Source organism: Conger conger, chromosome 4 (assembly GCF_963514075.1).
Source record: "Conger conger chromosome 4, fConCon1.1, whole genome shotgun sequence".
Lineage (NCBI taxonomy): Eukaryota > Metazoa > Chordata > Actinopteri > Anguilliformes > Congridae > Conger > Conger conger.
The window spans coordinates 9,276,127-9,298,528 of NC_083763.1; the positions used below are offsets into that span (position 1 = coordinate 9,276,127).

Sequence of the window (22,402 nt, forward strand, 5' to 3'; positions counted from 1 at the left end):
AATAGCATCACTAAACAGAACTGTTCATTGTTTGTTCATTTGCCATCTGTCTCCTCTAACAGCATAAAGTGGAAAGGATAAAGGTCTAAGCTTCTGACAGAGTGCCTGGCTAGCCAACAGGTGCCAAACTGCCAAATAAAAAACATGCAAATATGACGTGTTTACTTCCAGGGAAAGTGTTCCTAAAACAACTCTCCCCCCCTCGTCCGCCACTGGAAAGCCTCCATTCCAGCACATTCCTGACCGAGTCAGAGCGGGAGGTGTGTCTCTGTTTGTGAAAGAGAGGGGCATCATGGGAAGGCTCCACAGACACCATCATCAACTCAGGCCCTCAAATCCAAATCCAGTCCTAGTTTTCTTTTCTCCCGTGTAATTAGTGCTTCTGATTGGCCAGACTGCCTTCACACCTGACTCCCAGGTACAGAAAGGGTGGAAAACCAGCAGGTCTCAGCCCTCGAGTTGCTGGTCCCAGTCATAAAGGTTGAATGAGGACTGATCTGAAGGCATAACAGATGCACTGGAGCTAAACTCCAATGCTGTCGAGATGTGTGGCCCAGTCAGTAGGGCAGCCAACTTTTAACCCTTTTACCTGGGGATGGATTCTCCACCATGACACTGTCTGCCCCTCCCCATCACAAACACTCTCTTCTTGCTCCCGGTTTCAATATAGTTTAAAAATGCAAAATGAGGGTTGACTAGCCACTCTCCTTAATAAAAGATAATTAAACCAATGGGATAGGTTTATGTATAAGAACACAATCCTTGCATTTGTGGCATATTTATCTTCCCAACAGTATCTGATCAGAACACAACACCCTGAAACATACATTATAGCACAGACAGACTTGGCCCTTAGGACTTCAGTCGGGAGTCAGTAAAAGTGCATTACCTCTTTTTGACCCATTTCTTCCACAGTGCTGACACAGCACAACAGCCAATAAGGCAAGTGTTCAGCTAGGACCGTTTAAGGTGTGAGGTTTGTTATGTTACCCGAACATTCTAACGCTGATATAACAATGATTACATTGTAGTTCGAGAACACGGACTTGGAACGTTGAAGAAACACAATTCCAACAAACCGACTCTTCAAAGGTTTAACTTGGAAATTAAGTCATATTCATATGTAACACCTCATCCAGAAGGCCTGGACACTTCAAACAGCACCAACGCATCGCTGCAATGCGTCACTCATGGACCAGGGCGTGCAGGACAGCACTACCAACGACACCCGTGATGTCACACCCAATGCTTCAAAAACACAAGTGGCAATAACCTCCGGACCAAAGATCAGGCTCAATAAACCCTTAAAGTAAAGACACCATGGCCAGCTCTTCTCCCCGGTAGCATGGCAACAGGGCCTCCCCTCTCAGAGGACAGGGCGAGCTGCAGAAGGCCAGCAGCCATCTCCCCGTCCGTCTGCACTTGGCTCCGTAACCCGGGGAGACCGCAGCAGATTTCCATAGGGACCGAGCGAGATGAGGAACTCCACACCTGTTCCCAGAGAGCGAAGGCAAACCCACAGCCTTAACAGCCCCACCAGGCGCCTGGCGCTCAGATCTCAAAGTTCATCAACAGGCGCAAGAATACAACCCGCGCAATAAATCTGCTCACATCCTTTAGAGCAGGGATGGGCAAGGCGGACCATATCTGTTTCTGGATCTCAGACCAAGTTCTGCTCTTAATTATTTAATTAGCTCAATCATTTACACAATCTGTCATTTACAGCCACAATCTATAATCAACTGATTAATGTTCTTGCCTTGTAGCGTTTTATTGAGGGTCTAATTTACAGGTGAATCGGACATGGTGCGTATGGCTAATTAGCGGATTGATCCAGGGACAGATAAAAATCTATTGAAGTTCATCGAAAGAAGCAATAATACAACCTGCAATAACATAATTCCATTCACATCCTTTAGAGAGATAAAAATCTACTTCTCAAAACAACGATCAGATGTTTAGCACAGTCACTTAACACAGTCGGACGCAAGCGCTTCAATGTAATACAATGCAGATTCAAGTGAAAACTGCATGCGTAGACCAGTACTCACCTCAATGCTGAATCTCACAGCCATTCTAAAAGGAGATTATTATGCCTTTGTAAAAAAAAAAACACGTGCCTTTTCTCACAAAAAAACAGGCTGCTTTTTGGTCCTCCATCGCCGTTTCACGTCATAAAACAAATACCCAGCGGGGGAGAAACCCAAGACCATCCTGTGCCAGATACACAAAGATCTTTCTAACAGCCATGGCCCCCCAATTATAAACACATGGGAGGTGACTCCTGTTGGCTAATGAGTGGATCTGGCTATAGCGTCTTTGTTGGAGAAAAACACCGTGCCCAAGCCCCACCTGGGATAGGCAGAAAGCCCAGCCTTCCGCCCCTCCCACTCTGAGAACACTTTCTATTGCCCTGTGTTGCCAGGCGTTCGAGCAGGAGCTAACTTAGATTGGTGCAAGCCTACCTACAATGCAATAGGGTGAAATCAGACAAACCACGAGAGCAGGCACTTCAGTGAATGAAGGCATACGATTTTAAAAAACCCAAAAAAACATGGGTGTTTGGCGATATAACAGCTGTTGCTATGAGTAGGAAATATACAGTGGGGTATGGCCGTAACTCTGTTAGCATAAATTGCTAACCGAGCTAAACTAAACGGGGTTCAGTTTCAGGTTTGCTTATCGGCTCCAGTCATTCAAACTAATCATTGACAGAGGGATTAAGGTCAAAGTAGCAGCCAGTGCACTCTGGAAGCCGGGAAACGCTTTGGTGCAGAGCGAGGGAGTTTGAACCCATCGCTATGGTGACACACAGTGGAGGCCCTCAGACCTGCAGCAGATGATACAGCACATCTGCCAGCAGCCCCGGACCGGGGGTTTAGATGGAGATACAGCGACTCAGTAATAAAAGGTACGAAAGGTGCCTAAAATGGTACAAATGACTGTCACTGGGGCGCTACATAGGTACATACAATTGTACCCCAAGCCAGCGATATACAATTGATTTGCACCGTTTCAGCTTGGAAAAAGTACTCATTTGTGCCGTAAGAGAACAGTACTGTATTTTCAGGGGGCATTTTGGAAATCTGAGAGTGTGCCGCTGTCATGAATTAAAATGGAGCTTTAAAAACTTGATTTCAAATTGAAAATATGGCATACACCACAAAAAGATGTTTGTCTTAACAAGTGTTTTGGTCTTTGTAAAGAGACTTAAAATCTTTTTCTCAAGTAGAAAATATCTCACCTCATTGGCAATATTTTTGCCTTATTCAGCAAAAAAAAGTAATGTAAATAAGATTTTAAGTCTAGTATATAGGACTAAAATAGGATGCCATCTTTCACGGCAAACTGATGGAGGCATTCATTTTCCATAAAGAATGTCAAAACAAAGACAGCTGAATAATATTAGAGCCTGAAACTGTCTCCTGACGTCAGCATTAGTCAGCATCTGTGTTTCAGCTTTTCAGTTTTAACTTGTGATGAATAAAGCTGAAACTTCCCTGTGCTTCATACAACCCAGGATATGAGTCACCTCTGGCATGGGTGACATATGTATGCTCAGTGAACAGTCATTATAATATACCATATCTCTGCAGGCCACAGTCACAGATATGTCCCTATGTGGTACAGGTGAGAGCACAAGAACAGAAGCACTTTCCGTGAGTGGTTTGTTCCTGTGGTTTACTCGGCAATTAAATACTGAACAAAAAGCCTTCCTTTTGATGCTTTGTAAAGCTGGTGTTTGGTCAAAGAGCACTTATGGTCACTTTGCAGGTTTTTTGGAATGTTTGTTTCCAATAGTGACTATTACATCAGCATTAGAATGTCCACTTAAGAACATACAACATTCTTACACCTTAAAGGGTTAATCCCCAAAACAGTATTCCGTACACATGCAAAATTCAAGGGTAACTTAACTATTTTGGTCACACACATGAAAACATTCAGCTGGTAAACACTACTCCAGAAAACCATTGATATTTAGGGAGTTGGTGGTGGAGTTGCGAAATGCTTTAGTAATGCAAGGTTTCTTGGTAACGGAGAGATTCATTCTCACCGCAGTTAAATAATTTATGAGCCGTTTCACCTTACTGACTGCACTGCAATGGTTTCAAGTGAGGAGGTCTTGCTTTGTTGGCGGAGTCAGACAAGGATAGGCTGAAACTCAGTAAACATTTATACGCGGCCCAAGGCACAGGCAAACACGTGCAGCTCTGTCATTTGTCCCCTGGCGTTCCATTCAAATAAACACCTGTACACTCGTATTGATACTAATTACCTACACACAGCTCATACCAGCGAAACATTTGGTTTCAACTGCTTTCTGTGCACAACCGTGTTCCCACGTGATTAGTCATATTAATGCGTTGCGCTTTCTAATAGGCGACTTCCCAATGGCTGCTGTACTCTGTACAGAGGGCACAAAGGTCAATTACTACAGTGTTTTTCCTGTAATATTTTAAATCAAGAAGCACATTAGAGTAATGGATAACCTTTGAAAGAAGCCAGTACAAGGTTGTTTTCATTCAGCTTGCACAGGAACAGCAAAGCCCTGGACAGACACACCATGAAACGTTATTAATGGGTCTGAGACCAGACTCAAAGCACGCAGCACCTGACTGGAATTTAGAAGTAAGTGAACCAAAGGGGTGTGCTGAGAGAGGTTCTGGAGAAGTGGTCCCTGGTCCCCAACACCCCTGGTCCTGGAGAGCCGCAGGGTGTGTTGGCTTTCGTTGTTACTCAACACTTAATTGATCAATGAAAGCAGGTGATCACAGTTAAACTCCTCACCATGTTTCTCGGGTCTGAATGGTTGCTTATTTTAAGGTGAAAACGAAATCCAGCACGCCCTGCGGCTCTCCAGCACCAAAAGTGAGGACCACTGGTCCAGAGACACACAGATATAGTTTATATCGAGAGACTACAGCATTCCCTGAGGGCACATGGCAACAAACATTGTGGCTCCTTTAGTTTCTGGTGTTTCCTTAGTCTTCTGCATCACTTAATGCATAAAGAGCACATTAAAATCTATTACAAATGATCAATAACTCAAAGCAGGTCAATGGCAGATGTGTAGGACCATCTGACACAGATGCTTCAACCAGCTTCTGCAAATGAGATGAAGCTGCAGCCAGACGTACGTTCACTTTTTCCTTGCTGTATGCCCTAGAACATCTGTGTCTGTTCCGGCCTGAAACCACCTCCAATATAGCCAGGATGAGAGGCATGATAACCCCATCAACATGGTCTCATTAAAAAGGAACAACGTCCTTCTTGTGAGTGAAGGGCAGTGCATGCAGTCCCAAAGCAGATGTGTTGGAAAAAAAACCCATCAGGTGATTTTTTAAACACACCTCCATGTCTAGCTAAGAACAACACATTTTGTGCTACTTTCAAGGTAGTCTGTGTTGAAACGTAAGTCTCCTTTTGTCGCACATAAATTGTATATTTGTAACACAAAAGCAATTACTTTGACACAAAAAAGTACAAATAACACAAAAGTAGTAACAGAAAAGGTGTTCTGGATATTAACACGTTTTTGGAGAATGTGTCAAATGGTCTCAAACGCAAGATTAATGTACAGTCTCTCTGTGGAGTCTGTGTGAAGCTCTGTACTCTAATCTACCTGCTTCCGATCCTCTTACACTCAATGTTTTATGACCATTTACAGGGCGGGTCTTAGAATGTTAACTTACATTTCAACGCCTCGCACACGTACAAATCTCACTTTCTGTTCATCATAGCCTGAAAGCCCAGTCACCTTTGAAAAATGCCCTTCAATCGACAAGGACAATTGGCAAAACCATCACGGAAGTTTATTGGTTGAAGAACACAAAATAAATGTTTGGAAAGTTGAATTCAACTGTTGTGTGCGCACGTTTCCATTCCGTAGCCACTCCAGACTCCCAAGGAGCAAACAAGAGGTGATAAATGCCGAGCTTTGTGTCGAAACTGCAGCGATACTGACAGACAGGCAGAAACCTGCAGTGTGACCGAACCAGTACGACGAGCCAACGGAGCTATGCGAACGGCGACAACACACCTCACCCTCTCCCTAGCCCCCTTCTCTCTGGTCACCTGCTGACTCACACATACACACAGACGGTCTACCCACATGCCAACATCATAAAACGTACTATATTTAACCAGAACAGGTTAGTGGTCACCTAAAGTGTGTGTTTTGTTTTCATTCACCTATTATGAACACTATAGGGCGAAAAAGTGAGGTTGTAAATGGCTATTTGCCTATGTGAATGACCTTTCTCATGCAGTTAAAAATCGACCACAGTATTTTTATACCGACATCATTGCTTAATCGCAAACTCCTTGTGTCCATTGCTATCTCTGATCAGGTTAAAAAAAAAATCTATCTAAATTAGCACAAAAAAACATCTCGTTCACATTCATTCTGCTTTTGTCAAGCAAAACATACATAGTTGACCACTTGCTATAAGTAGCCAATTAACCTAGCAACTATTTCATGGTAGTGTTCTAAAAAGAAGTGGGAACACTTTTGTATCGAAAGGTCGATGAACGAGTGTACAACTTTGGTTGTAAATAACTGCACACCTGTTGGCTACCTATCAGTCCATATCGATGTGCAATTTTCACGAAAATTAACCACTTTGATATCGAATAACAAAACAAAGCCTAAACTCTCATGGAAACTACGTAACTGTGTACATGCTTGAAAGATGTCAAATACTGATGTTTCATGCGATTTCTTAGCGCGCACTTACACCTTGTTCCTTAATTCAATGCAGCACAAAAAGTGTAGTTACGAAAGACCTTGAATGCAATTCGAGATCTGACAATTATCCGTTTCCCGTGGGAACGACAGATGAGCAGCGTACAAAAAATATCGTAGCTTGTTCATGAAAAGTCGTTAAAACAAAGAGCACTTACCGGTAGGGTACGACAGGAGACCGGATAACTCAAAATTCACGAAAAGTGAAACATATACACGCGACCGTTTAGTCCTCGCCTTTTGGCAGCACTTTCCGCTGTCAGAGATTTTTGATTTGCATTTCCTTGCCAACCTCGAATCATAATAATGTGGAAAAACTTACCTGAGGAGGTAGGGCGGGGAGGTACGGGGAGGGGCGAGCAACCATTGTGGCATTGTAACAGGCAGACAGCAAGACGCGCAGGTGAAAGCCAACAGAATTAAAGTTTCTACTTAGCCTCCCATAGTGGCTATCGTTTTTAATATACGAGACGTGTCCCATAAAATAAAAAATAGAAAATACACCTGCACAGAGAGATTCAATTAAGCTTGACGCTCGAAAAGTGTAATAAAATGTTGGGCTGATGTTGATCTAAAAATTCAACACTTGTTTGGAATTATACGCAGCAGCGCCACCTACTGACAAATACAGCTGTCGCACGTTTAATAAATAATATATACAGGTGCATTACATTTTTTTTTTAGAATATTACATAAGACCAATCAAATGCATCAAATGCAGCATGGCATGGAGGCAATCAGCCTGTGGCACTGCTGAGGTGTTATGGAAGCCCAGGTTGCTTTGATAGCGGCCTTCAGCTTGTCTGTATTGTTGGGTCTGGATTCTACATGGGGCTCAGGTCAGGCGAGTTGGCTGGCCAATCAAGGACAGTAATATCATCATGGTCAGCAAACCAGTTACTAGTAGTTTTGGCACTGTGGGCAGGTGCAAAGTCCTACTGGAAAAGGAAATCAGTATCTCTATAAAGCATGTCAGCAGACAGAAGCATGAAGTGCTCTAAAATCTCCTGGTAGATGGCTGCATTGACTCTGGACTTGATAAAACACAGTGGACCACCAGCAGACACCAGCAGATGACATGGCATGCCAACTCATCAGTGACTATGGAAACTTCATACTGGACTTCAAGCAACTTGGATTCTGTGCCTCTCCATTCTTCCTCCAGACTCTGGGGCCTTGATTTCCAAATGAAATGCAAAATTTACTTTCATCTGAAAAGAGGGGTGCAGTGGGTAGCACTGCCGCCTGACAGCAAGGAGGTCCTGGTCAGCCGGGGCCTCTCTGTGCAGAATTTGCATGTTCTCCCCGCGTTTGCGTGGGTTTCCTCCGGGTACTCCAGTTTCCTCCCACAGTCCAAAGACATGCAGGTTAGGCTAATTGGAGAGTCTAAATTGCCCATAGGTATGAGTGTGTGAGTGAATGGTGTGTGTGCCCTGCGATGGACTGGCGACCTGTCCAGGGTGTATTCCTGCCTTTCGTCCAATGTATGCTGGGATAGGCTCCAGCCCCCTGCAACCCTGTTCAGGATGAAAAGAGGACTCTGGACCACTGAGAAATGCTCCAGTTCTTTTTCTCCTTAGCCCAGGTAAGACACTTCTGACTTTGTCTCTGGTTCAGGAGTGGTTTGACACTAGGAATGCGACACTTGTAGCCCATTTCCTGGACACGTCTGTGTGTGGTGGCTCTTGATACACTGACTCCAGCCTCAGTCCACTCCTCGTGAAGCTCCCCCAAGGTCTTGGATCACCTTTGCTTTACAATCCTCTCAAGGCTGTGGTCATCCCTGTTGCTTGTGCACCTTTTCCTACCACACTTTTCCCTTACAGTCAACCTTCCATGAATATGCTTTGATACAGCACTCTGCGAACAGCCAGCCCTTTCAGCAATGACCTTCTGTGGCTTACCCTCCTTGTGGAGGGTGTCAATGAGTGTCTTCTGCACAACTGTCAAGTCAGCAGTTTTTTTTCCCCATGATTGCCCTACCGAGTCTTGAGTGCATAAATGAACATACTTTTCAGAAGGTCGCCATTTCTGCATTATAAACCCTTTTTTTGATTGGTCACATGTATGAGCTGTAAGCCATAATCATCAAGATAAAAAAAAGGCTTGAAATATGTCACTTCATGTGTAATGAATCTAGAACATATGAAAGTTTAACTTATTGAATTAAATTACGGGAAAAGTTATTTCAAACTTTTCCACGATATTCTAATTTTTTTGAGCTGCACCTGTGTGTATATATATAAATATATTTACATATTTACATATACATTTTTATGAGAATGGAAGTAATATCGTAGTAGATTTCGTCGTTTTAGTATCCCCTTAGTAATGTTACAGGTGAAAAGGGAATTTCTACCCTCATAGTATCTCCAATACGACTGCCATCACCGGGACTAAGGGCTAATATAATCGAATTAGTTTGTAGACGACCAAAGTCTTCTGCAATTATATAGAAAATAAAAATCTTATTTATCAGTAGCTAGCTTCTTTTAGCGAGCCATTCATGCAGCACAAAGAAACGGAGCATAATGAGCATTGCTTCAAGCACATGACATTTACACTAGCTTAGTATACAGCTTATTTACATACGTTTACTCACACAATGCTAAAACTGAGCACTATGAAGTTATCGCTATTAGCAACTAAAAAGCAACAACAGAGACAACTTCAGCAATCGTTGAATATTTATTTGTTAACAAAGTCAAGACTGCATTACAATATATTCCTTCCATCTGTTATGAGTAGAAAATCTGTAAAGAATTAGTTGAAAGGCACAATTTTTTTTTACAATATATACAGTTCCATCTAAATTATAAATATATAGAAAAACAAAAGCAAAACCCAGAATAAAAGTGCTAAACACAGTTTTACAGAAAAAATAGCCTTTGTTTAAAAAATACATACAATCAGTAGCATGTTTGTTTTGTTTTTGTTGTTAGCAATAAATTACTTGTATGTGATAATTTTTGATATCTGTCAGGGTGATGAGAAAGGGAAAATGGCGACAATATATAAAAAAGCGATCCGTCAAATCATCATGAATGTTTTCGGCTCCCGAATGCACAAAACGGGCAACAAGAACCGATTATGCCATTCTGAGTGCAAAAAGAAAGAAAAGACGACGACAAACAGGACAGATTCTGAGGTGAAATGTATTTCTCTTCGATGCAACATGTCCCCTTTCCCCCGTTTGTTTCTCTGCCCGCGCTTTATTGCCAAGTTGCTCATTTTGTATTTATGAAAGATTTGACATGATGTGGGAGATTGCGATGAATTCACTGCATCACCTCAATACGCGCCAACACAGGCCACGCACTCAAAAGCGTTTTTTATGTCCTTTCAAACGATTCATTTTTTGGGTGAGGATGGAAATATTAATGATGTGATTAAACTGGATGTCGTTGGGTTTTTTTCTTTTTGGTGATCAAAGACATCGTCGCAGGCGCATAATCACCCGGATCACTAACGGGTGGGGTCACCAAGGGCGCTTCACAAAATACGGGGCGTCCCCCTGTCGACTGTCTGACGCGCAGCACCCACACCTACGTTTCCCTCTTTGGGTTTAATTGGGCTTGGCCTGGCAGGCAGCCACTGGCGCGAGACGCACGCACACGGGAACAGAGGAAACTGCGAAGTACTGACAAGCGAGACCATTAGGCGCGGCCAAACGGGCTCAGACTCATCGGGATTCGTTTGTGAAGAAGTCAAAGACGCGAGAAGGAGAAAGGAACATGTACAGGAGAGGGGTAATGGGGAGGTTGTGACTGGAACTACAGTTCCACAACAGACCTACACGGGGGTGGACCAACCGTGGTCCCGGAGAGCCGCGGGGCATGCTGGGTTTTGTAGTTACTCGGTACCGAAATGATCAGTTGAAGCAGATAAAGACGGCTATAGCTCATCTCACCTGGTTTCTTGGAACTAAAGTGGTGGTTGTATTTAAGGTGAAAACAAAAACCAGCAGACCCTGCTTCTCCCCAGGATCAGGGCTGGTCACCCCAGGACCGACATAACGCAGAGAAAACAAAAGGGAGTGAAAAGTCACTGATAACCAGGTGGGGAGAGGGGCACATTATACCCCCAGGTCTCTGCATTAAGTATTCCACTAGCCCTATAACTAAACTATACAGACAAACGGACAGAAACAATCACATGTTCCTTTTGTGAAACAGCTTCTAATCTTTGCCCTCAGAAGGCATACACACACTTAACCCCCCCCCCCCCAAAACAAACAAACAAAAATAAATAAAAGAAATTACAACACTGAGGGACACAACCCCAAAATATCTCATCAAAATATCTCAAAGTCTCAAACACAAAAAGACCGCGCGTTGTTCGCACTGCAGAATGAAGAAAGTAGCACACATTCTCTCTGTTGGTTTGTTTTCCAGCTGTCACTCGGTTGTCAAGGAAACCATAGCGATGCGTTTTAATAAGAACTTGCTGACACATATCATGTAGATTTCTTCCTGAGATTGACAACAGTTTGAATGCAGCCGGTAACTTCAGGTGCGGTTAACTTTGGTATCACTCTGCAGTCTAAAGCCCCAGCTGAAAAAAACCCCCCCAAAATCATAAATAACATAATGAAAGTATAATTCTACTTAAAACCAGAATAACAGGAAACAGAAAGAGACTAGAGAAAGGAGAACAGCAGTACAGAACAGTGCAATATATTTGGTGGCAGGTTACAATAGATATATTTTGTTTAAAGTCATTTTATTTTTCTAAAAACTCCCTGACAAAAACCTTTAATCGACTTTTAAATGTATTATCACCTAAAAAATAAAAACAGGATTATAACCTAAAAACTATTTCTGGTAGAATGTCCCTTAAATATAAATAACAATAATGATACAAGTGACAATAATAATAATAAGGACAATATCAATAACAGCACATTGTGTTTTTACCCCACCTTTTATACAGCAAGAGGACAACCTTTTATCCAGACATAAATCACCAATTCACTTTCACACAATGTTTTATGAATTTGCAGCAGGTGCAACCGGCACTGAAGATAAAACTTAATAATAATAATAAGTTCAATTTTACCCTCAACAGGCGAGTTTCAACCCTCAACTGCTGTGTGTAAACAGTACTTTCGCTCTTACGCGGCACGTTGTTCGACGAGCAGACCTTATTGCTATTGCAAAGGTTGACCGGGAGAGGAGCTAGAGGTCCTGGGCATTTCGTTAACCAATTAAGAGTGCTGCAACAACACAATAATGCTGACTCATCTCCCCTGTCACACCTGAAATTCAAGAGGAGGGCTCAAAGCAAATACGCCAAGTTTGAATATCAGATGGGGGGGTGGGGTGGGGTGGGGTGGGGGGGGGGGGGGGTACAATTGATTTTAGACTTTCCTGAGAATTGAGAATTGAGAATTTGAAAACTAAAGGGAACCAGAGGAGGCACATTACGAGGGCCAATGTGCCAGCACGGGTCGGGGGGCGAAACCAAGTCACTACACTACACCTCATCTAAATCCCCAGACTGCCCTAATCCCATGACCTGGGAAGGCAGCCTTCAGAGATTGGGATTATGTCTGGGTTGTTATTCGACGGTGCAAAGTTCACGGGCGGTGAGAGGCGAGCTCCCAGCAGCACAGCCCTCTCTGGGGGGGGGGGGGGGCAAAATTAAATTAGAAACCATGGAGATCATAATAAATATGGTAGCACGACTCTCAAGTACAAATATACACATAAGCCTATGCATTCAAAACGACTGCATTTCTTAACATGTTCCAAAGGAAGGCACTGTCATAACAGTAGGCTGTTTTATTATTATATTATTATTATTTTAAATATTGAAACCAGATACGGGCGAAATACACTGAGGATTGAACTGGGAGAGGGGAACGGGGGAGACGTGAAAACTACAGCTGCTGGACCTCTACAGGACTGTCCTTCGACGAGCGAGGAGGCTAAAGCCCCATTTATACTCCACGCACAACCCTGGCGACAAGTGTCGTATGAGGAAAGTGACATTTTGTGTAGTGTAGTACGACACTTTTCTCCTCAGTGTCGCGCACTTGTAGAACTTTGTTAATGTCGCAGACGGAATCGCACTGCGTTGATTGGACAGCCAGACGGGACACTGTTCACGGATTGGCTAGGCCAGGTACCGCTATGTTTTCAAAAATGTCAACTTCAGCCGTTTGACATCTGGTTACCACAGAGACAACAGGACTGTCATCGCAGACCTTGGCTGGTTACCATAGAGACAACAGGACTGTCATCGCAGACCTTGGCTGGAGCATAAATGTGATGTGTTGTGACACTTTCGTCTTACGACGCTTGTCGCAAAGGGTCGCGCGGCGAGTGTAACTCAGGCTTAAGCCGGCCTTCGTTTCGACACCAGCTGCTTTCCAAACCGCCATCCCGGCTGAGAAATCACGACAAGCCCAGGTCCAGTAGAAGCCAAGAGCGCTAAAGAAGGCCAAGGGGCTCACCAAACACAGAGAAAGACACAAACAACAGCTTCGAAAATCAGTGAGAAAGATCACATATGGCTCTTGATCCCTGTTCAAACCTTCCTGCCTATGCTCTGTTTGGCCAGCAGGGAGTGCTGTGGTCTTAGGTGGGGGGTAGTAATCACACTGAGGTACAAATAGATATGTTTTTTAAAAAGTTTTAAAAGTCTAAAGATAAAATTTCATATTTCATATTTCAACCTAAATCTGAAAATATTTTAGTGACACGTTGAGGTAACCGTGTCACAATTAGAGGATGGGTTTCTTATTGTGATGTCACCCGAGGTGTGATAGTTTGACCTTTGGATGGGATAATGGAGACCTCATATGGAGGCAGTGACATCATCAGGAGAACAATGAAAACCTGGAAACCAGACTTTCAGGGACTGGGCTTGGTCTCTGGTCAGTGTGTGTTGTATCAGAGACCCACTTTTAGCTCGGTTTAATTATCCCAAATCCAGGACGGGGTTCTTGTGCCCTGCTGCCAGCTTCTCCTACTGACAGATCTTAGCCTGATCTCCAGAGGGATCTTAGCCTGATCTGCAGACAGAACTTAGATCAGGGGTTTTTGACCACATAAAACCCCTGCAGAGACTGTGGCTCTCCAGGATGTGAGTTTTCAGATCCTGGTCTTGGTCTGATCAGCAGACACAACCTGCACACCTTGGGCAGCGGTCTGACTTGCGGGAGCCTCTGGTAGGTCTATCACCGTGGAGCTCTGCCAACATATCCTGCAACACACAAACTGCTGTTGTGTCTACTAGGTGACTTAGTTGAGAGGTATTTAGGAAAAACATCAAATATATTTCTAGATTTTTTTTCGACGTAAAATTGGAAATAGAAGTGCTAACTTTCATTTCTTTTGAGGGAAAAACTCCTACAGAACTCATGTTTGTCAGGGGAACATTTTTCCTTTTTCCTCGAAGGAAGAATTCCCGAAACCGCATCTGCACTCTCGACAGAGGAATTCTAGGCGACGTCCACACTACAGGCAGTGCTGAGGTGACACCTGGCCCCGAGGTCAGGGGTGGGGGGGGGTCAGAGTTCAGGGAGAGGTTCAGAGGGGCGGGGGCAGGAAGTTGGTGTGTGTATACGGGCTACGGGAAGCGGCCATGCTATCCCAGTCCGGAGTCCGGGACCGGATGACGGACTGCCGATCGCTGGTCCGCAGCATGTTGTCCAGAACCTCCCGCACGTTGAAGAAGTCCGGGCCGCAGTGGCCGTTGGGTAGGGGGTCCGCCCGCGGCTCCGAGGGGGCCAGGACGGACGGGAAGAAGGAGGAGGCCGAGGAGGCGGAGGAGGAGGACGAGGAGGACGAGGAGGAGGAGAGGCCGACGGAGGAGGGCGGGAGGATGGTGGAGATGGGGGGCACGGAGGTGGGGAAGGCGTAGGAGGACGACAGGCCCATGGAGGGGCTCTCCAGAATGTCTAGAAGGTCCTGGGGCGTGGGGTGGGGGACGCTCAGGTCCGCCTGCGAGAGCAGGGACTCCAGGCTGAAGTGGTCCGGGGTGGCGCCCCCCGCAGGCCCCACCAGGCCGTCCAAGCCCAGCCCGCCGGCGCTGTCCGGGGAGGGCGAGGGGCTGCTGGTGGTCAGGTCCAGGATGTCGTCGATGGGGCTCCTCTGGAGGGAGGGGTAGAGGGGCGGCAGGGCGGAGGACAGGCTGGGCAGGGTGAGCGTCTGCGCCCCGCAGAAGCGGCTGAGGAGCTCCTTCCTCTGGCGCTGCTGCTCCAGCTCCCGCTGCTCCGCCAGGCGCTGCTCCAGCGCCCGCTGCTCCCGCTCGCCGCGCCTCCTCTTCACCTCCTTGTCCATCTGCGACAGCTCCTCCCGGATGCGGCCCACGCAGTTCTCCGGGATCTTGATGCCTGAGGGACGGAGGGTAGGCACGTTAGGGCCAGGCCGACACCGAGAGCGATAACCGTCACCGTAACTGTGAATACAGCGCAAGTACACTGCTGCCACCACCTGTAGGCCCTCCTCAGCTGCTGGGGTGGGGTGCTGGGCACTGGGATATATTCATATTAACATGAGTGGTAGAGCACAAAAAACATCCACCACACAAATATATGCATAGTCTACAGACCACTCTACATGTTTATATGATAATATTTTGTTTTAAAAGTCTAACTCAAGTGGATGGACCAGACAACAACTCTAACTATAACGACAGTTACGAACGGCATATAGTTGGGTTTGCTTTCAGAGCTTTTATTTTTCCAGGTGCAAGAACAATACAACACTGACCGCCAATCAGAATCCATCTGAATTTACAGGGTGGCACGTTCAAAACGGCAGATGGCGTAGCCGAGGGACTATTTACAGAACGTTATCGTTAATCAGTGCGGATGTTTACATCGGTATCGTTATAGCTATGGTTATCGTTATAGCTCCCGTTGTCGAAGGTGCGCGTTAGCAGTGCGCTAGCGTCACGCTACGCTACAGCAGCAGGATTAAGTCCTGCCCGGGAGAGCTGCAGGGTCCGCTGGGCTTCTGCTGAGACGCAGAGCTTAATTATGCCATTAGCGCAGCTGATTACACCGCTAACACGCTTCGCCCGGTTCACTGGGTCTGATCCTGAGGTGAAAACAACAGCCACAGACACGCAGTGGCTCTCCTTCAGCAAACGTTACTGCATTTTTACGTTAATTCTTATTAACATACACTACATTACACACTACCGACATTCAAGAGATGCTCTATTTTACACACAGTATGCACGTTCACAGATGGATACTAAAGCAATTTGAGTACCCTGCTCAAGTGTCCTACCGGGGATTCGAACCTACAACCTTCGGCTCACAAGCCCAGCTCCCCACCCCCAGTATACACTGCCACCCCATCATTATAGGGATCCCTCATTTTTAAAAATTCCTGTTTCCAGCCGCATGCGATCTCAGCTTTGATGGGTACAGATTAACTGGTTCCCGTAGCAACGGTAGTTGTGATTTATAATTATGTCCCAATAGCACTCACTTCAGAAAACCCATCGAGTTGACAAATTAAGCTGAAAACTAATCTCCTCTACCACCGTTGAATGCACAAATTAAAACAGTCATGCAAGAATATCTCAACCAAAGCACTTTCACATGCCTCCAACAACAATTTCTCATGCTGAAGGCCTGTCGGACAGGTGAAATGCAGACGAGCACTGAACGAAACGGCGGTTAAAATCTCAACACTTGAGCTGTGAACACACGACCAGCATGTGCAGTATGTCCGCAGGACCTTACATTTATTTGGCCGACGTTTTTATCCAAAGTGGCAAACAATAAGTGCATTACCGAACCATTCAACAACAAAAGAACACATGTCAGATAAGGCACAACTCACATAACCATGAACATCAAGTCTAGTTCACAGTAAATGCAGGCTAAGTCAGTAACGTTAGGCCATCGCATAAACTAGGAGACGCATGACTACAAGAATTGTGGTAAAGAACTATCACTTCAAGATGGAGAAACAAGTGCAACATAAAATTGCTCTATGGAAGTCCAGCGCGCAGTGTGTCTGCCGGACCAGCAGGGGGAGCCAGCGCGGCGCAAGGGGGGCTCACACTCACCGACTTGCTTGTTGTGCTCCTTGGTCTTGAGCCGGACGATCTGCAGGATGCTGGAGCTGGTGACGTCGGAGACCACCTCGGCCACGCGCTTCCAGACGCGGAGCAGTGCGCCGCACAGCATGTGGTACTGACGCAGACGCATGCCCTGCCAGCACTCGTGCCCCGCCTCCACCTGCTTACACTTCCCGTTCCTACGGCAACCACACAGCGGGGTCAACGCGCTTCGCAATCACACAGCCAGCGAGCTTCACCAATCTTCACAATAACACAACCAGCAAGCTTCAACAATATTCACAATAACACAACAGTCAACACACCTCACAATAACACAACCAGCAAGCTTCAACATGCTTCACAATAACACAACTAGCAAGCATCAACATGCTTCACAATAACACAACCAGCAAGCTTCAACAAGCTTCACAATAACACAACAGTCAACACACCTCACAATAACACAACCAGCAAGCTTCAACATGCTTCACAATAACACAACCAGCAAGCTTCAACACGCTTCACAATAACACAACAGTCAACACGCTTCACAATAATACAACTAGCAAGCTTTAAAATGCTTCACAATAACACAACAGTCAATATGCTTCACAATAATGCAACCAGCAAGCTTCAACATGCTTCACAATAACACAACCTGCAAGCTTCAACACGCTTCACAATAACACAACAGTCAACATGTCACAATAACACAACCAGCAAGCTTCAACATGCTTCACAATAACACAACCAGCAAGCTTCAACATGCTTCACAATAACACAACCAGCAATCTTCAACATGCTTCACAATAACACAACAGTCAACATGTCACAATAACACAACCAGCAAGCTTGAACATGCTTCACAATAACACAACACAAGGTTAACACGCTTCACAATAACATAACCAGCAAGCTTCAATATGCTTCACTATAACACAACAGTCACTATGCTTCACAATAACACATCCAGCAAGCTTCAACACGCTTCACAATAACACAACTAGCAAGCTTCAATATGCTTCACTATAACACAACAGTCAACATGCTTCACAATAACACAACCAGCAAGCTTCAACATGCTTCACAATCACACAACCAGCAAGCTTCAATATGCTTCACTATAACACAACAGTCAACATGCTTCACAATAACACAACCAGCAAGCTTCAACATGTGTCACAATAACACAACCAAGCAACTTCAATATACTTCACAATAACAACACAAGAGACCAGAGTCAATATGCTTCATAATAACACTACACAACAGGGTCAACATGCTTCACAAAAACACCTAAACAGGGACATCATGCTTCACAATACCACAACACAACAGGGTCAATGCTTGGTAACAGTACACAGATCTCCCTTTGAAAGCTGGGCCCACACTCACCAGTTGGCGTGGCTGCACTTCCTGAAGGAGAAGGTGAACTGATTCTCCCAGCTGTCCTTGGCCTGCTCTGGTGTGACCTGCACAGAGCAGAGGGCATCAGTGCATCTCACACACACTCGCACACAAGGACTATAACACACACACACACACTGCCCTGAGCATGGACTATAACACTCAGCCCACACACACACACACACACACACACACACACACACACACACACACACAAACACACTGCCCTGAGCATGGATTATAACACACAGCTTACACACACACACACACACACACACACACACACACACACACACACACACACACACACACAGCCCAGAACACTGACATGTAGGATACATTCCGCACAAACACAGTAAGTATTCACACAGAGAGTGGTCACTGTGTATAGAATAGCTGGCCAGGATGTGTAGTGGTGGCAGAAACGTTGGGGGTTTTTAAGACCAGGCTTGATACGGTGCTAGTTACTATTTAAGCTGTTAGGTAAACTAAGCAGTAGGTACTGTTTAGTGGTAGAAAAAGGCAAGCATTGCTGGGCTGAATGGCCATGTTCTCCCCATTATGTTAAGTTAAGAGCAGGACTATGACAGCAGTATCAATCTACACACAACTAATACAGTCCTGCCTTTGGGGCACTCTGTATACTAGAATGTATTGTGCTTTCTTAGTGTGAAAATATTACAGCCACTAGGGGTCAGTATGCACAAGGGGATGGAAAACGCAGCCTGGCTGCACCAGAGGGCTGTTTATAGAAGAAGTTCAGTGAAAGGCGCTGGAAGAACAGTTCAGTCCTGACGGTGTAGGACTGTGTAAGGGGAGTGGCTGGGTGTGGGTTCAGTCCTGACGGTGTATAAAGGGGAGCAGTTGGGGTGTGGGGTGGGGTGGGGTGGGGTGTGTGGTGGGGCATGTGTTGGGGTAGGGTGTGTGGTGTGGGGTGTGTGGGAGGGTGGGGTGTGTGACTCACCTTGCGGTACTTGCGCTGCAGGTTGTCCAGGCTCTCCGGTTGGGCCTGCTTGCCGATGTTGGGTTTGTAGAGGTTGAGGTTCCTCCCCCGGCCCTGTTCGGCCAGCAGCACGCAGGGGTGGTTCCCCCTCAGCTGGGGAAGACATCCAAAAACCCACCGTTAACCCAGGGAGGAGCTCGGCCCACAGGGGGCCTACCTCCAGGGCTAACGCTGCGCTAACAGCGCTAACTCTAACACACCCTTCTCAAACAGATTCTGTTTCTCTTTGTAAAACATCCAAAATATGACAGTAGACTATTTGTATCTGTTATTACAAAAGAAAGTGTCTGTCTCCCTAGCGAACGCCAAACGTTCTCACAACGTACTAGCATGTAGCAGCACCAATGTCATAACATTGACAAAACATTCCAGGAACACTGCGAGGACGTTTAGTGTCAGCCGGGTCTACGCTGAGCTAAAATGCAGAAGGCCGAAATAAACCGTGGTTTACTTATTTACTTAGCCTTTATTTAACCAGGTAAAGGTGATTGAGAACAAATTCTCATTTACAACACCGTCCTGACCAAGAAGGCACGTGTCAATCAAAACAAACACAAAAAAAAATAAAAAAGCTATGTGCATAATGGTAATACATTTACAAAGATGAACCAAAAAAAGGAAAGGACACAGAAAATTGCACTCAATTAGCTATAGAACGATGTGTGAAAGAACGGGCCCTGGCTCTAAAACGTCGCTCCGCTCCAGCGAATGTCTCGGGGGCTGTTCTCTCGCCGGGTACAATGTGTGAAGACGGGAGGGGCGTGTGGAGACGTGCGTGTGGAGGCCTGCCCTCAGAGAGACTCACCCTGTGGGAGACGTAGAAGCCCTCGTCGGGCCCCGTCAGGGTCTGCGCCTTGCCGTACGCCTCCTCCCAGTGCATGCCCCGGTCCACGCTGATCTGGAGACGACACGCGACACGCCCGCGTTACACACCGCGTGTTCTGTTCCGGACACGCCTGTGTTACACACCACGCGTTCTGGACACGCCTGTGTTACACACCGCGTGTTCTGTGGTTCTGGACACGCCTGTGTTACACACCGCGCGTTCTGGACACGCGTGTGTTACACACCGCGCATTCTGGACACGCCTGTGTTACACACCACGCATTCTGGACACGCCTGTGTTACACACCCCGCATTCTGGACACGGCCATGTTACACACCGCATGCCCTGGACACGCCTGTCACACACCGCGCGTTGTGGACACGCCTGTGTTACACCGTGTTCTGGACACGCCTGTGTTACACACCACGTGTTCCGGACACGCCAGGTGGCGCGAGACTAACCCATATTTCACTACTGACTAAAAATAGTGCGTGAAGGAGAACCCACACCACAGCCTCACACGTTGGCCAACGTGAGAAATTCAAACGGATTTGCCATCTGCTCAGCAAGCTTTGAGGAGAAAAAAATAAAAAAAGAGGAAAAAGTTCCCAAAGAAGATATATAGAACATAGACATTCCGATTCCAGAAGACGTTCCAATAGGGACATTAATGGGTTAAAAACCGCCGGGGAATCGCGACCCTCACCTTGTACAGGACCACCTGGCCGTCCTGAGGGTTGCCCGCAGTGAGGAACTTCTCCTGCGTCTCCTCGTAGATCTCATCGTTACCCGGGGCCAGGTCTGAAGGGGGAGAGGACAGGAGAAAGACCACAGCGTTCACACGCAAGCACTTCACCACGTCGCTCAACCCGAGAAACAGACATTCCCTAAATACACGGAGAGCATCCTCCACGGAGAGGAATAGGTCTGAATGGGCCATTTATGTACTATGTATAAAAACAATTACAACAACTTCATACTATGTATAAAAGTAAATAAAAATGTAATGGATAACGATTCCAAAAAGCATGCCTGACAAAGTAAAATGTAAAAATCCACAGTGATACAGAATTGCAGGGTAAAAACGCAGAGAAATACACCCCCAACAACCCCGGAACGTTCCGGCTTCCCCTTACCCAGAATGCCCATGTCGTACTTCCCCTCCTTCTTGTCCTTCTCGATCAGGTAGTCGAAGTTGTCGGTGAAGTACTGGAAGAGCGAGTTCTGCTTGTGCACCTCCAGACCCAGGATGCGGTTCAGGAACTTGGTGATGCTGCAGTCTGAGTTGGGAAAGGGAAGGTATTAGCGCAGGCTAGCCGGTCCTCTTTCTGAAGGAAGAGGAGGCTAGCGTGTTAGTGCTAGCTGGTGTTCTTTCTGAGTGGAGGGGAGGCTAATGTGTTAGCACAGGCTAACCGGTCGCCTTTCTGAAGGAAGAGGAGGCTAGTGTGTTAGTGCTAGCTGGTGATCTTTCTGACGGTAGGGGAGGCTATTGTGCTAGCGAGGCTAGCTGGTCCTCTTTCTGAGAGGAGGGGAGGCTAATGTGTTAGCACAGGCTAACTGGTCCCCTTTCTGAGGGAAGGGGAGGCTAGTGTGTGAGTTTAGTGGTAGCAGTACCTTATACTTTAGCCTAGCACGGTATTTTATGATTCAGTTCAAAATAGACTCGGTGGGGAGGCAAAACTGGCACAAAGCATGAGCTGCTGGTCAGCCGCCATTTTCTCTTCTTCGCTGTACAGCTGCAATGCTTCATCTCCGCTCACCTTTCTCAGTACTGATCCCAAAGCGAGACTCTTTGCAGAATATCCCAACGTCCATCATCCCCTGCTTCATTTCTGAAACGGCAGGAACAGAAAGCAGTGAGACGGTGGCCATAGGCTCTCCCACACACACACACAGGTACAGACACACACACACACACACACACACACAGACACACACACACGCACACACACACACGCACACACGCGCACAGACACACGCGCACAGACACACGCGCACAGACACACGCGCACAGACACACGCGCACAGACACACGCGCACAGACACACGCGCACAGACACACGCGCACAGACACACGCGCACACACACACACACACACAGACACACATACACACACAGACACACAGACACACAGACACACAGACACACAGACACACACAGACACACACAGACACACACAGACACAGACACAGACACAGACACACACACACACACACACACAGCGGTTGGTCTCACCTCTGAAGAAAATGGCGTCGCCCCCTGGGTACCCCTTGGGAGGGCGTACCTTGCTTTCGATGTGCCCCAGGATGGCTTTGGTGATCTTGTCCAGAGCCTTGGTTCCATACTGCAGAGGAAACGGGACGCATGAGTCCAACTGTGAGGGACTCCC

At 46.2% G+C, this 22,402-nt stretch overlaps 2 protein-coding genes across 5 annotated transcripts in view; both read right to left on the reverse strand.

Annotated features, from left to right (window-relative positions):
- Window positions 1-7,042, reverse strand: part of tjp3 (tight junction protein 3) — a 29,086-nt gene extending 22,044 nt beyond the window's left edge. The window contains exon 1 of the mRNA XM_061239765.1: window positions 6,907-7,042. The gene's annotated coding sequence lies outside the window, so the exon portion shown is untranslated. The remainder of the gene's footprint in view (window positions 1-6,906) is intronic.
- Window positions 7,043-9,417: 2,375 nt separating this feature from the next.
- Window positions 9,418-22,402, reverse strand: part of sbno2b (strawberry notch homolog 2b) — an 84,202-nt gene continuing 71,217 nt past the window's right edge. For all 4 annotated transcript variants that reach the window (XM_061237344.1, XM_061237343.1, XM_061237346.1 and 1 more), the window contains 9 exons: window positions 22,249-22,357; window positions 21,774-21,845; window positions 21,150-21,293; window positions 20,720-20,814; window positions 19,993-20,085; window positions 19,149-19,280; window positions 18,173-18,249; window positions 16,784-16,974; window positions 9,418-15,089 (listed from right to left, as the gene is read on the reverse strand). In XM_061237344.1, coding sequence (XP_061093328.1) covers window positions 14,284-15,089; window positions 16,784-16,974; window positions 18,173-18,249; window positions 19,149-19,280; window positions 19,993-20,085; window positions 20,720-20,814; window positions 21,150-21,293; window positions 21,774-21,845; window positions 22,249-22,357 — 1,719 coding nt within the window. In that variant the 3' untranslated portion in view covers window positions 9,418-14,283. The remainder of the gene's footprint in view (window positions 15,090-16,783; window positions 16,975-18,172; window positions 18,250-19,148; window positions 19,281-19,992; window positions 20,086-20,719; window positions 20,815-21,149; window positions 21,294-21,773; window positions 21,846-22,248; window positions 22,358-22,402) is intronic.